This window comes from Symphalangus syndactylus, chromosome 24, assembly GCF_028878055.3.
Source record: "Symphalangus syndactylus isolate Jambi chromosome 24, NHGRI_mSymSyn1-v2.1_pri, whole genome shotgun sequence".
Classification (NCBI taxonomy): Eukaryota; Metazoa; Chordata; class Mammalia; order Primates; family Hylobatidae; genus Symphalangus; species Symphalangus syndactylus.
Genome location: NC_072446.2, coordinates 26,299,248 through 26,312,724, shown reverse-complemented (window position 1 = coordinate 26,312,724; position 13,477 = coordinate 26,299,248). Strand labels below are relative to the sequence as shown.

The window sequence follows — 13,477 nt, the reverse complement described above, 5'->3', positions numbered from 1 at the left end:
AGTCAGCATGAGAAGTCGGACACTCTTCAGAGGAGATGCCCCTCACATCTCCATGGAGACTCGGTGGGCTTTGGCATCACAGAGTCCTGGTTTCAGATCCTACCACTTCCTCACTCTGCACCCTCAGTCAGATCTTTTACCCTTTCTGATCCATTTCCTCACCTGTAACATTAAGGGGTGCCCATTCTGAGCCTCTGAGCTGCTATGAGGATTAGAGATGATGGATTTAAGGACCCAGTGTATCGTGGGTGCCTAACAGAAGCTCATTCCTTCCCCTTCTCTCCGTATCATCAGGAGGCACCTGGGGCTGTGCCTCCCTGAGTAGGAGACCCCTGGACACCAGCATCAGGAGGGAGGGGGCTTGCCTACTCCTCATCTCTGGGTTGTTCTGACTTGGTTTGTTGTGGAACAAGAATTGGAATGTGTGTCCTGGATCCCAGGCCAGAATTCTTTCTTTTCTTATCCCTTAATCCTTGCTATCTGTGAGGTTCAGTTGAGGCTCCAGACTCAAGTTCCAGACCCCCCAGGAGGAGCTCCCCAGCTGGCTCTGGGAGTGGGTGGTGCTGCATGGAGTGGAGCTCAGGGATTACAGACATAAATTCTCATTCCAGCCCTGTCCTTGGCTCTGTGTGGCTGTGGAAAAACTTCCCAATCTGATTGGGCCTCAGTTCCCCTTCTGTAAAATGGAGATAACACTTTATCATTCCTGCCTCCCTGGGTATAGCAGACCCCTTAATGAGAGAAAGAGATGAAGCACTTTGGAAAAGAACAGAGTTCTCAGCCGAGGTGACCACGTGTCATTATTATGAAGACGTTTGTAATTATTATCATCCTGCCTCTTCCCTACCTCCTTTTGCCACCCCGCTGGGTCTGGGGAAACCCTAGGCTCACATTTAGCTTCTCAAACATTTATAAAAAATGAGTCCCACCCCTGCTGCTGCCAGCACTGTGCAGAATGCTTTCTATTAAAAATTAAAAACCACTTGTCGAGTCTCTGGGAACGCTCAGATTACATAGGAAAAAAGCCCCCTCTCAACATCCACCCCTGCTGCCCTCTTCCCAACTCCCTCTTCGATCATCACTTAGAATGCCAGCTGGCTGGGCTGGCCTCGACCCTGCTTCCAGCCTCCCAGCCAGGGCAGCCTAATGCAGATGAATGGCACACAGGAGATGCAGGAAAGTGGCTGCATGGGAGGAGGCAGGTCCAGAGACAAGTGACAGAGAAGGCGGCACAGAGAGAGGGGTCAAGAAAGCGGGTAAAAGAGAGAAAGAAGGGTCAGAGGGACAGAATTTCGTGGGGCAGAGACAGAGAGAAAGCAGTAGAAACAGAGAGGTTAAGTAGGAAACCAGAGGAATCTAGAAACAGAGACAGAGCAAATAGAACAGAGACAGAGGTACACATGGAGCAGGAAGAGGGGGCAGAGCAGGAGGAGGAACTAGGAGAGGAAGGTGAAGTTTGGCCTGGTGGGGTGAGGGGCCTCCTGCATTGCACCTTCCTCCAGAGTCTCCAGGGAACCTGAAACACCCTCCCCTCCTCACCTTTTCTTTCCTTTCGGATCCTGGCCATGGACTTGCCCATCCAGGCAACCCCTGACTGTGTGTGTGTGGATCTGCTATGTCCTCCTGAGAGAGAGCACTCTCTTATATCCCAAATAGACCCACAAGCTCCTCTGTCCTCTCAACATTTACCAGGCCCTCTGTTATGCAGTCTAGTGACTTTGTTTGTTTCGGACTGCAACATTTGAAGTATCTGTGATAGCATCCTTCTACTCGTGGCAGAAAGCAAACATTTTTGCTTATGATTCAATTCCATTCATTCTCTCAACATCTACAGAGCACCTACTATGTGCTAGACCCTCGAGGGCAGGATGGTAGCTTTATCATCTTTGCACCCTAATGCCATGTGGCCACAGGGCCTGGCATACAGAGAGTGCTCATATTTGTTGAATGATTTGTTGATGGAAAAGACAAAAAGAGACAGGGATATATTCCTCCCTGTCCAGATTACCCGGGCCATGGGGCCAACTCCTGAGGGCCAGGGCCTCGGCTCCTGTCTGCTGCTTCTCCCCACCAGAAGCCTCCTGTCCCGTTCCCCCCAGCATGGGTGGTGAGAGCCAGTGCCGTTGCTAGGCAAGGAGATATTGCACGTATAGATCTTCCTGGACTTTAATTAAAAACATCTTTAGAAGTTGTCTCTGCAGAGACCAGCGATTGATTCCTGGCTTGGGCCTGCAGGCTGCTGAGCTACACTCTCTCCAGCTACAGACGGGACAATCGGAGGCTCCCAGCCTGCTGCTGCCCTCTCCAAATGATATCCTTGGGGAACACACTCCTTCCTGCCTTCCTCCTTTCCTCTCTGTTCCCCCAAGCACTGAATTTAAGAATCAGATAGTGTGCTCTCCCAGTTTTACTTTCCTTCCCCTCTTGAGCCTCAGTTTCCACAGCTGTAAAATGGGGATGTCAGTACTTAACCCAAGAGAGTCCCCAGGAGGCTGAAATGAGATTAGGGATGTGAAAGTGATTTTCAAGCTGAGAAGTTTTGTGCAAGAAATGGTTGTGACTCTTTCCTCAAAGAAAGCTATGGATGCCGAGCCAAGGAACTCAGGTTCTGGTTTCCGCTTCTGGGTCTAGTTCTGGCTTCAGCTCTTACTGTGGAACCTCAGAAAAATCACTTTGCATTTATTTCTTCATCAGTAACATGAAGACACTAATACTGATCCTGCTTATTCCCCAGGATTGTGAGAATAAAGCGAAATAGCTCTGTGAAAGCAGTGCTTGCTGATAGCTATTATTTAGTGAATATCCCAAGAAGTGCAGGCTGTACTACCAAGACAGTCTTTTCCCATCTATTAAGGATGCTGCTCAGAGAGGAATTGAAATACGTGGAAAAGTGCCCATTTCCACATTCTGTTGAGCCCCAATCCCATGGTCTGGCAATGTCAATTCTATGGCACGTGAGCTATGACATTCTCCTTCCTTTGCCCATGGCAGACATCACTAATCCATCATGGCATTTTTTCTGCCAAGGCTGAATGAGATCTTAGACTCCTTCTCAATACAGCCCGACAGTCACTACCAATTGATCTGAGTTAGCACAAGAGACAAAACTGATTTGCTACCACTTTGAGGTCAGGGGTGGTGTCTTGCTCATCTGGGATCTCTACATACCCAGCAAAGTGCTATGTACATAGTAGGCCTAATATGTGTTTATTGAATTAAAAGCAACTACTTCTCTGTCCTCTGTGGGGCTATATATAAAGTAGGTGCTAATAAATGTTTGCTAAGTTGGGTGACTCATCTTTGCAAGCCCTACAGAGCCAAGTACATTGGAGGCCTTGTATATAAGGGGTGCTAATAAACATTTGTGGATTTAATTCAATTACTTATCTTTACATCCCCTGCAGTGCCCAGAATAAAGTAGTGGTTAATAAATGCACACTGAATTGAATTTCTCATTTCTGTCTTCAGTATCTTCAGTAGTGCCAGGCATAGTGTCTTGCACAAGTTTGGCATGAATAAGCAGGAGGAGTTGAGCTGGGTGTGGGAGACCTGTGAAATCCTCTTGCCATCCCATGGTCAGGTTGTGACAGCCTAGGGAGGGGGTGTGGCTCCCTGACATTGAAAGAATGTCTAGTCCAATTCTTCTCTATCTTACTCTATTCTTACTCCCTGTTGACGTATTCAGCATCAAGCTGTAAATTCCCTCTCTCTGCTGCTGACTTCCAAAGTTGTATCTTTAGCCTCATCTCTCTCCTGATGTCCAGACTCATAGATCCAAGTGTCCCCTTGATATATGAACTTGGATGTTCAGTAGACACCTCAATCTTAACTTGCCCAAGAATTAATTCTTAATTTGTTCTGCAAACTTGCTCTTCCTGGAGCAGTCCCCTTCTCAGCCACAGTAGCTCCATCTGTTCACTTGCTCAGGCCCAAAACTTCAGCATCATCCTTGTCTCCTCTGCCCCTTACTCCCCACATCCAATCCCTCACAAACCCTGTTGGCTCTACCTTCAATGTACATCCAGAATTCCATCTTGTCTCACCATCCACACTGGTCCAAGTCACCATCACCTCTTGCTGCACTATTACAATTGCTTCCTCATTGGCCTCCCTACTCCCAACCTTGCCTCCTACAGTCTATTTTCAACATGGCAGCTAACAAGTCATTCTTTTAAAATATAAGCTGGATTAGATTACACCTCTGCTCTCCATCTCACTCAGAGTACAACCAAAAACCTTTCAATGGCTACCAAGCCCTGTGTGATCCATTGTCTGAAGTATTCAGACTCCAGATATTCTCCCACTCACTCACTTCTCTTCAGCCACAGACCTCCCTGCTATTCCTCAAACATGACAAACATGCTATGCCTCAGGACCCTTGCATTTGCTGTTCTCTCTGCCCGGAACATTCTTCTTGTAGCTTAGTGGTTGTCCAGGTATGGTCTCCATGCTAGCAGCATTGGGGAGTTTGTTAGAAATGCAGACATTTCTAACAGCCCAGACCTCCTGAGCCAGAAACGCTGGGGGGACAAGGGCAGCAATTTGTGTTTTAACAAGCCCTCCAGGTACTGTGGAGGCACAAAAAAGTTTGAAAACCACTGTTTCACAGAGCTCCTTGTTCCCTTCCTTCAGATCTTTATTCAGATGTCCTCCTCCAGAAAGACAGGCCTTCCCTGACCCCCTCTATCTAAAATAACACTCCCCGCAAATTGCTCCTAACTCCTTTATTCTGCATAGCACTCACACCATCAGGCATATTAATATTCATTTTATATATATTAATATATATATCTATATATGTATCTATATACGTATATATAGATTATATATGTATATATATTTATATATATGTATATATATAGAGAGAGAGTCTTGCATTGTCACTCAGGCTGGAGTGCAGTGGCATGATCTCTGCTCATGGCAATATCTGCCTCCCCAGTTCAAGCAATTCATCTGCCTCAGCCTCCCGAGTAGCTGGGACTACAGGTGTATGCCACCATACCTGGCTAATTTTTTTTGTATTTTAGTAGAGATGGGGTTTCACCATGTTGCCCAGCTGGTCTCGAACTCCTGAGCTCAGGCAATTCGCCTGCCTTGGCCTCCCAAAGTGCGAGGATTACAGGCGTGGGCCACTGCACCTGGCCTATTTTATATTTTTAATTATTAATTTGCATATTATACATTTGCTTATCTCTGTCCTGACTCTCCCTGCTATAGTATGTAGGTTTCCTAAGAACCCCCAATGCCTGGAACAGTGCCTGGCACATAGCAGGCACTCAATAAACATCTGATGCTTGAATGAATCCTCTCAATGCTCAGAAGGGAACTTGGGGTCCAGAGGGGGGCAGGAAGTCGACCAAGGTCATGCAGGGAACCAGGCGTCCTGACTGTCAACTCAGGACCCATTTGGCTGCATCAGGCTTAACATGACTGGTGTGCCCCTGCTCAGAAGCGTGGCTCATTGGAGGCCCCCCGGCACACTTCCCTTCCCTTTTAAGCTGTGAGTGGTTTAATTTGCAAGCGCTGCTGCCTTTCATGTCCCAAGCTGCGTCCCTGCTCCCTCTGATCTCCGAAGCTGCCCGGACCCTGGTGCTGCTTGTCGGCCCCGCCCTCCGCAGCTGGATCAGGAGGCTCAGTAATTGTGACTGATTTTCAAAGCTGCCTGGAGTCTCTGCAAGCACCCTGATGTCAGATTTGCTTCCCCTTCAAATAGTTGCTCAAATGAAATAAACTAATTTAATTTCTGCTTCTCCCTTCCCCTTCCTGGGTTCCCAGCTGGTCCAAATTGAGTCCCCCCACCTCCCGACATTTTTCCTGAGTGGACTGTGAGAGTCAGTGGGCTGGGAGAGGGAGTCAAGACAGAGCTGGGTCTCCATAGGCCAGTGCTCATAAACTGGGGGCTGCCTCTGCCTCCTACTCTCTGCATGACCTTGGATGAGTCCTTGCCCTTCTCTTGGTCTCAGTTTCCCCACCTGTGAAACAAGGACCCTTGCCATTCCAACAACCTGGGAGCCACGCCCAGCAACTTGCTCTGTCACTGACTTGCTATGTGACTGTAGGTGCTTTCTTCTCTCTAAGCCTCAGTGTTCCCATCTGTTCAATGGGGATGCTGCCATTAGTCCTGCCACCTCTCAGAGTCGCAGTGAGAGTGAAGTGGTCATGGAGGAGCCACCATGGTGGAGATGAGGCTGCTCTCCCCCCAGCACCTCCCCATCCTCAGCCCTTCTCCACAGTGCAGCAGAGGGAATTTTCCAAAATGCAAGTCTTCCCACGTCACTCCCTCAGTTAGGCCTTTCCCAGGCTACCTGCTTTCCTCTAGTCCTTCAGATGGGGCTCCTGCTTCCTTCTCTAGCATCAGCTCTCCCCACCTTTCTGGACTTTTTAATGCAGAAATGTGCAGGTCAGTTTTAAGTGAAGGGGGACAGGGCTGTGAGTTTAAGTCAGTAGGTGGGGGCTGCCAGACCTAGAAAGTCAGGGACTTGCTGTGTGACCTTGGACATGTCACTGTCTCTCTGAGCCCCAGTTTCCCCATTAGCAAAATTATATGCTAAGTTCTTGCCAGCCTCTGAAATTCCATATGTCTTTACCATTGATAATATCCAAATTTATCTCTCCAGCCCAGACCTCCTCTGAACCTAGATATTCAACTGTCTTGTTCAAGATCTCCACTCAGCAGCCTAATACGTTTTTCTAACTTAACAAACTTCACACCAAACTCCTAATTTCCTCTCATCCCCCAAATCTGTTCCTTCAATCTCAGTAAATGGAAATCCATCTATTTAATTGTTCAGGTTACAATCCTAAGAGTCATCCTTGAGTTTTCTTTCTTTCACACTCCACATCCAATCCATTAGCAAGTGCTTTCAGCTCTACTTTCAGGATATATCCAAAAGGCGACCTCTTTTCAACACCTCCACTGGTACCATCTTGTTCCAAGCCACCATCGCTTCCTGTTCACAGGCCACCTGCTTCTGCTCTTGCCCTCTTTTCTGCCCATCTATTCTTCATGAAAGAGCCATGGGGTCCTGATCATGTCATTTTTCTGAGCAAGACCTTCCATTGACTTCTCAGCTTGTTCAGCATAAAAGGCAACGCCCTGGCTATGGTCTACATGGCTGCATGATCTGGTCACCTTGTTTCTTCCTGGCAGAATTCAACCCCAGGGCCTTTGAATGTGCCATTCCCTCTGCCTGGAATGCTCTTCCCCAGGGCCCATGCTCTCACTTCCTCCAGGTCTTCAGAGAAGCCTTACTGGACCAATGACCTAGTCGTTCACTTGCTTATTGTCTGTCTTCCTTAGGAAGAATGGGCCCTCCATGATAGTAGGGAATCTTCTGCCTTTTCACTGCCATGTTCCCAGGGCATAGCATGTAGTAGGTACTCAATAAATATTTGTTGAATGAATGAATATACTCATATAGACACAGCATGTCACATGCACACACAGGCCTTAAAGTGCTTCTTGGCTAGGTGTGTGTGTGTGCACATCTGCATATATATGTGGAACACACATGTACATCAGGCATGCATGCATGCCTGTGTGTGTACACCAGTCTGCACTCACATCCACAGCCACACTGTTCCCTATTTCCCCCTCATCCCTTGCCCACCATTCTCTCTGGTTCACCTCCTCCTCTTCCCCTACTGGCTGCTTGCTCATTATCCCAGCAAGCTGCCAGATTTGGCCCAACTTGGGGAAGCTGGGCTTCCTCTCCCAGGAGCTCAAGTACTCCTGGCCTCTGACATGCAGCCATAGAGCTGGAAGGTCCAGAGAGGCACAGCATCCAACCTTTGGCCACAGCGAGTCAGCAATGGAGTGTGGCTTAGGACCTAAGGCAGCTGCTTCTTGTCTAGCCTGGCTTGCAGGTAACTTCGAGTAACATGGTAGGAAGGAGATGGCGGCTACTGGCTTGTGCCCCTCACCCCATGACTCCAGTTTCTACCAGAGCCCCAGCAACCCTGAGCTAAGTGGGGCCTTGATGGTCAGGTACGGTCTGGGGGTTTCATGGTGGGAGAAGGCAGAGTCGTGCAGCTTTAGCCTCAGTGTCCTGCTGCTGTGTGCATGGCACTTTCTAAGTATGGTTGTGTCTGATGTCTACACAGAGATGTATATTTCTGTGTGTGTGCACTTCACTTTCTATGGGCATAATCACGTGTGCAGTGCTCCTGGGTGTGTGCAGTCATACCCAGGTAAGTGCAACTGAATCTGTGTCTGGGGGCTTAGCCATCTCTGTGTGAGGCTCTGTCCCTAGCTGGCTGGATCTTGGTGAGCTGTGGCTTCCTCTGGGCTGTAGACAGAGCTGCCTGTCTCATTCATCTGCCTGTGCCTGTGCCTGTCTGCGGCTGCACACCAGGGGAGCTGGACCCCAGGGTGCTCATGTCTGCTTGTGGCTTTTGCCTCTGTCTCTGTACATGGCTGAGTCTGTGCAGAAGCACTATCTGCAGAAGGGCCCGTTTCCTGCCTGGGGTTGTGCGTGGCTAGGTCAGGGTGTGCAGTCGTGGGTCTGAGTGTGTGGTTGGGCCCTGTTTCAGCTGTGTCCCAATCTAGCTGTTCCTAGTGGTGGGTGTGCCTCAAGATGGGACTGTCTGTGTTGAGGTTGTTGCCAAGGGCTGTGCTATGTCTATGTGCAGTTGAACTTTTGTGAAGGGCTCTGTCAAGGCGTCCAGCTGTGCCTGTGTGTGTGACTCTGTGCAGCTGTGCCTGTGCGTGTGACTCTGTCCAGCTGTGCCTGTGTGGGGGACTGGATCTATGAATGGGGTTGTGTACCAGTGTAGTGGTGAGTTGTATGAGGGGCTGGGCTTGTGCATGTGGCATGTCCAGATCTGCGGCTGTGTCTACATATGTGACTGGGTGTGGCTGTATGGGCATGTCCAAGGGCATCACTGTGTCCACATGCAGGTCCACGTTCATGGGGGGCTGTGTCCACGGATGTGGCTGAGGTCATGTGTGTGGTTTTGTCCAGGACTATGCTTGACCTCAGGGGACACCTGAGCTCACATCTGTGCCCTGTACCCTGGTTCAGTAGGCTCTGTCTTTTCTGTCCCTCCCCAGAGGATCAGCTACTCCCCTTGCCAGCAGGCTCCACTTGGGGATCACCTTGATGCCATCCCCCACCCCCAGGGCCCACAGCCCACCTGTGGGTGACAGCTCGGCCACGCTGCCAATATAGGGGCCGTGCAGGAAGCGGGGCTCACTGTCGTTGATGTCCTGCACCTTGATGATGAACTCCGACTCGGGCTCCAGTAGGCGGTTGGTGGCACGATCCCGAGCCTGGGCCCGCAGCGTGTAGAAGGTTTTCTGCTCGCGGTCCAGGCGCTCCATGGCATGAATGTCGCCTGTCAGCTCGTCGATCAGGAAGATGGTCCCAGCACCCTCGCCTGAGATGGTGTACTTGATGGCCCCGTCACCCTCGTCTGAGTCGGAGTGGATCTGGGGAGGCAGAGAGGAAGGCAAGGTGGAGGCTGAGGAGGAAGCTCCTCTTGGCCTCACTGTCCCAAGCCATTGGCTGCCTATTCCTAAGCCCATCTCTTCTCCAACACATACACTTCTTTAGTGAGGACACTGAGGCCCAGCAGCCACGCTCACTTCCATCCCTTGCCTGGAGTGTTTCCTCAGCCCGCTGGGGCCCTCCCTGCCCCTGGACTCTGCTTTCCCCTCTGCATTCAGAGCTATTGGCCTCGGAGGCAGATCTGAACACGGCCTCCCTGCTTACAAACCTCCAGTGGCTTCCCACTGCCTTCACAAAGAAGTCCAGCACCACCTCCACACCTCTCTCCCCTTTAGCACGCACAGCTCTGAGGCTTCTGCCTTGAGCCCTGTCCTTGTTTCTTTGCCCGTGGAAAGTCTACTCACCCTGCAAAGTGCAACAAAAATGACACCTCTTTCAGAAAGCTTTTCTGGATCCTCAGTCTCCCCCTGCCCCCAGGATCTCTCAGTACATCAAGCCATCATGATCATGTTCAGCCTTGTAGGATGGCTGTAGCCAGCACTTCTCAAACTCTAGTATGCATGCAGTTCACCTCGGGATCTTGTTAAAATGCAGATTCTGACTCAGTAGGTCTGGGGCCAGGCCTCAGACTTTGCATTTCTAACAAACTTCCAGGCTGCTGGTCCATGACCTCACTGTGAATTACAGGTCCATTGCTCCCTAGACTATGCACCCCAGGAGATTGGGGTGGCATCTTCCTCATCTTGGTATATGGAGAACCAGGTTCAAGACATGGCACATGACAGGGAGTGAAGGGAGACAGGAGGAAGGGATGTTAATTGAAAGAGCACCTTCTATGTGCTAGGCACTGGCTAAGCAATTGATGTACTTTTCTAGTTCAAGATGCTTTTTTTAAAAACCTGCTAGAGTAGGTTTTGCTATCTTTATTTTACAGATTTTTTTTCCCACTTCCTGATGAAGATTGGAGAGGTGGGATGGGTTCTTCAAGGTCAGGCCACTGGAAGAGCTGGTCTGACTCCACACTGGGCTTTCCCGCTCCATCTAAAGCCTCCGGAGAGGAGCCCAGGGGAAGGCAGAGACAGTGCAGCCTGGCCCAGCCTTGGCTCTGACATCGCCTCCCTGTGCGTCCTCACCCATCACTTTGCCTCTCTGGCCCTCAGTTGCTTCATCTGTAACATGGGAATCATATTAGCATTTTCCTCCCAGAGGTACTGAGGGGTTTGCTGAGTTGAGAATCCACACAAGGCCCTTAGCAGGTGTCACCAAGTGACATTTACAATATTTAGCAGCCAGCATGGTGGGGACACTGCCCAGGCAGTGGCACTGCAGCAGGATCCCCGCTGGGCCAGGCAGGAACCCTTTGGTTGCTGGATCACAGAGAGGCCCAGGGGGCTGAGAGTTGGGGCAAGGGAGAGGAGAGGGACAATTTACTGCAAGTATGGAGGTTTTTCATGATTTTAACAACCAGTACAACTATATCAGTTTGTACTAGCTGGAAATAAGCCCTGTCTGAGACATAATAAGTGCCCAATAAATGGCAGCTATCGTTATTATTATATTATTACTAAATGTTAGCTATATATAACCAGGATTTAATCTAGGCACTATTAGGCTCCAGATTCCAGGCTGTTTTCACTGCCCTGAGATCCCCTGGGTGAAGAACCAGCAAGAAGTCTGTTTTCTTGCAATCAGAAACACCTAAGTCCTTATCTTCCAATGCCCAAATCTCCCAGGCAGCTTCGAGCAGAGGAAAATCCATTGCGATGAAGCTAATGGCTTTGGGCAGGTCCCTGCTCCTCTCTAAGCTTCCATGGAGATGGAGTGTGGACAACAGATTCTCAAAAGTTCCTTTCAGGCTGGGGTGCTGGGGACCCCAGCCCACTCAGCAGGAGAACAGGTGCCCATGAAGTCATCACGAAGGGGGACGAAAGCCCATCCCCTGCCACGCAGGAGGAGCCGGGGTATAAATTCTGCTGGTAGAACTTTGTGTCTGAAAGGTGGATTATAGAAGTGCCATTTGGAAGATTGAATGGCCCATAAACATTTTCATATTTCATTAGCCGATTAATGGGCATCTCTCTCTTTTTGGCGAGTCTGCTGATTCTCAGCAGAAATTGCGGGGACTAAATGGAGGCGTCTGGTGGAACCTTTCCGGGTCCCCGTCCTGTTATAGATTGCCCCAATTAATGCCCGTCCTGGGCTCCACTGAGAAGCCTTCTTCCTGTCCAGTTACTGTTAATAGATTTCTCATAAGTGGCTGGATTGTAAAAACCTCATAACTCAGTTTAATGCCCCCAATAAAATTATTTCAGGACATCGGCCCTGAATCATTGGCAGTGCTGAGGATGAGGAGACCTGTCTCTCCTGTTTGCTGTTTATACATTTTTTCAACCATTGCCCCAGGGGAGATGGGATGAGAGGGGGTGATTCTGCTCCCTTTTGAGGGCCTCTACCCGCTTCCTAGTCTGATCTGTTGTCTGCTTATTTCATCAGCAAACACTTCAGAGCAGTGTGGTAGAATAGACGCCATTCAAAGAGATGCTAAACAGCTATAATCTTACTAGTCTTCATCATTGCCCTGTGAAACATTATCATTCCCATTTCTCAGGTTAGAAAACTGAGGCACAGAGAGGGGAAGTCGTGTGCTGTGTCACATGGCTAAGTGTGGGAAGCACGCTCCTGACTCTACCACTGACTAATGTTGGGACCATGGATTTGTCAATTTTACCTCTCTGAGCCCCTGTGTTTCCACCTGAGAAATCAGACCAAGCCCTACTTGGCACAGGTGTGGGGAGGATTAGATGTGAGCATATTTACATTGATTCTGTTAATGGTTGTTTCCTTCCCTTTCCATCTCCTGGGTCCCCATGATGTCCCTGCAGCCCTTGACGTTTTTACTCAGACCCCAGGCAGGGCTCACTTACGAGTGAGGAATGGAGAGGAGGGAGTAGAACCTAGTGGTGATGTCATCTTCTGTGGAATATGACACAGAGCTCATGCTGGGGCCTACTGGCTGCTCTCTGGGGACTGCAGAGTCAGACAGGGGCAATTGGCCTGGGCGGGAGCTAAGATCTGGGAGTTACGAATTCAGGCCCAGCTGGGGCTGCCTGCCCTGCCTGCCTGGGTCCTGGCTCCAGAGTGAAGAGGGAGTGCCTCTGGCACTGCCCTAAGAAGATATTTCTCAGGACTCTCAGCTGCAAGTGGAGGCTGGAAGATGGTGCTCTCATTTATTGAGAACCTACTATGTGTCAGACATGTGTTGCAGGCCATCTGCAGAAATTGAACTTGACTTCACGGGGTTTGTAAACATATCCCTATTTTCCAGGTGAAGAGACTGAGATGGCCCCTGGTCTGTTTGACTCCAAAGCCCAGTTTGGTTTCTCTGCAGTCTCTGGGAATCTGGCTAGTCTGCTTACAATGCCTATAGCAGAGGGTGAGGGAGAAAAGGGGAAGGAGTGGGCTACCGGGTGGCCACTGGGTTGCACAGCTGGGGCGGTGGCCTTGACACAAGTCTTTTGCCCTGTGCCTGGCAGGCCACAGTCATCGGTGGCCTCTTCTCTCTAAGCCTCCATTTTACCATTTGGGAAAGAACCTCAAACCACAAATCAGGAAAGATTATGTGCTTTGGAGTCAGAAGCAGCTCTGTACCAGCTTCGGCTTTGCCAGCATCCTGTGCACGACCCTGGGCAAGTGGCTACCCTTCTCTGAGCCTCAGTTTTCTCATCTGTAAATGGGACTGATATTGCTTCACCATGCATATTCTGAAGATTCGTAAGATAATATATGGAAGCTCCTTGCACTTAGTAGGTGCTCAATGTAAATTAGTTCCCTCTCCTTTTCCTGTCCTGGTCTCAGGAGGGGTTGAAGGGTCAGCTAATTCATCCCCTATCTCCTGATACAAGAACCACACAGACTCAAATCCTAACCCACTGGAGATCCAGGGGCCATGATCCAATCAATGCCTTCTTGTCTTTCAAACTCAGCTTGTTTCCTCCTCCAGGCAGCCCTCTCAGATGCCCTCTCATTTG

The 13,477-nt window shown here is 49.7% G+C and overlaps 1 protein-coding gene across 3 annotated transcripts in view; it reads right to left on the bottom strand.

Moving 5' to 3' along the window:
* CDH22 (cadherin 22) overlaps window positions 1–13,477 on the bottom strand; it is a 134,952-nt gene that overhangs the window by 58,201 nt on the left and 63,274 nt on the right. For all 3 annotated transcript variants that reach the window (XM_063634246.1, XM_063634247.1, XM_055266030.2), the window contains exon 3: window positions 9,136–9,430. In XM_063634246.1, coding sequence (XP_063490316.1) covers window positions 9,136–9,430 — 295 coding nt within the window. The remainder of the gene's footprint in view (window positions 1–9,135; window positions 9,431–13,477) is intronic.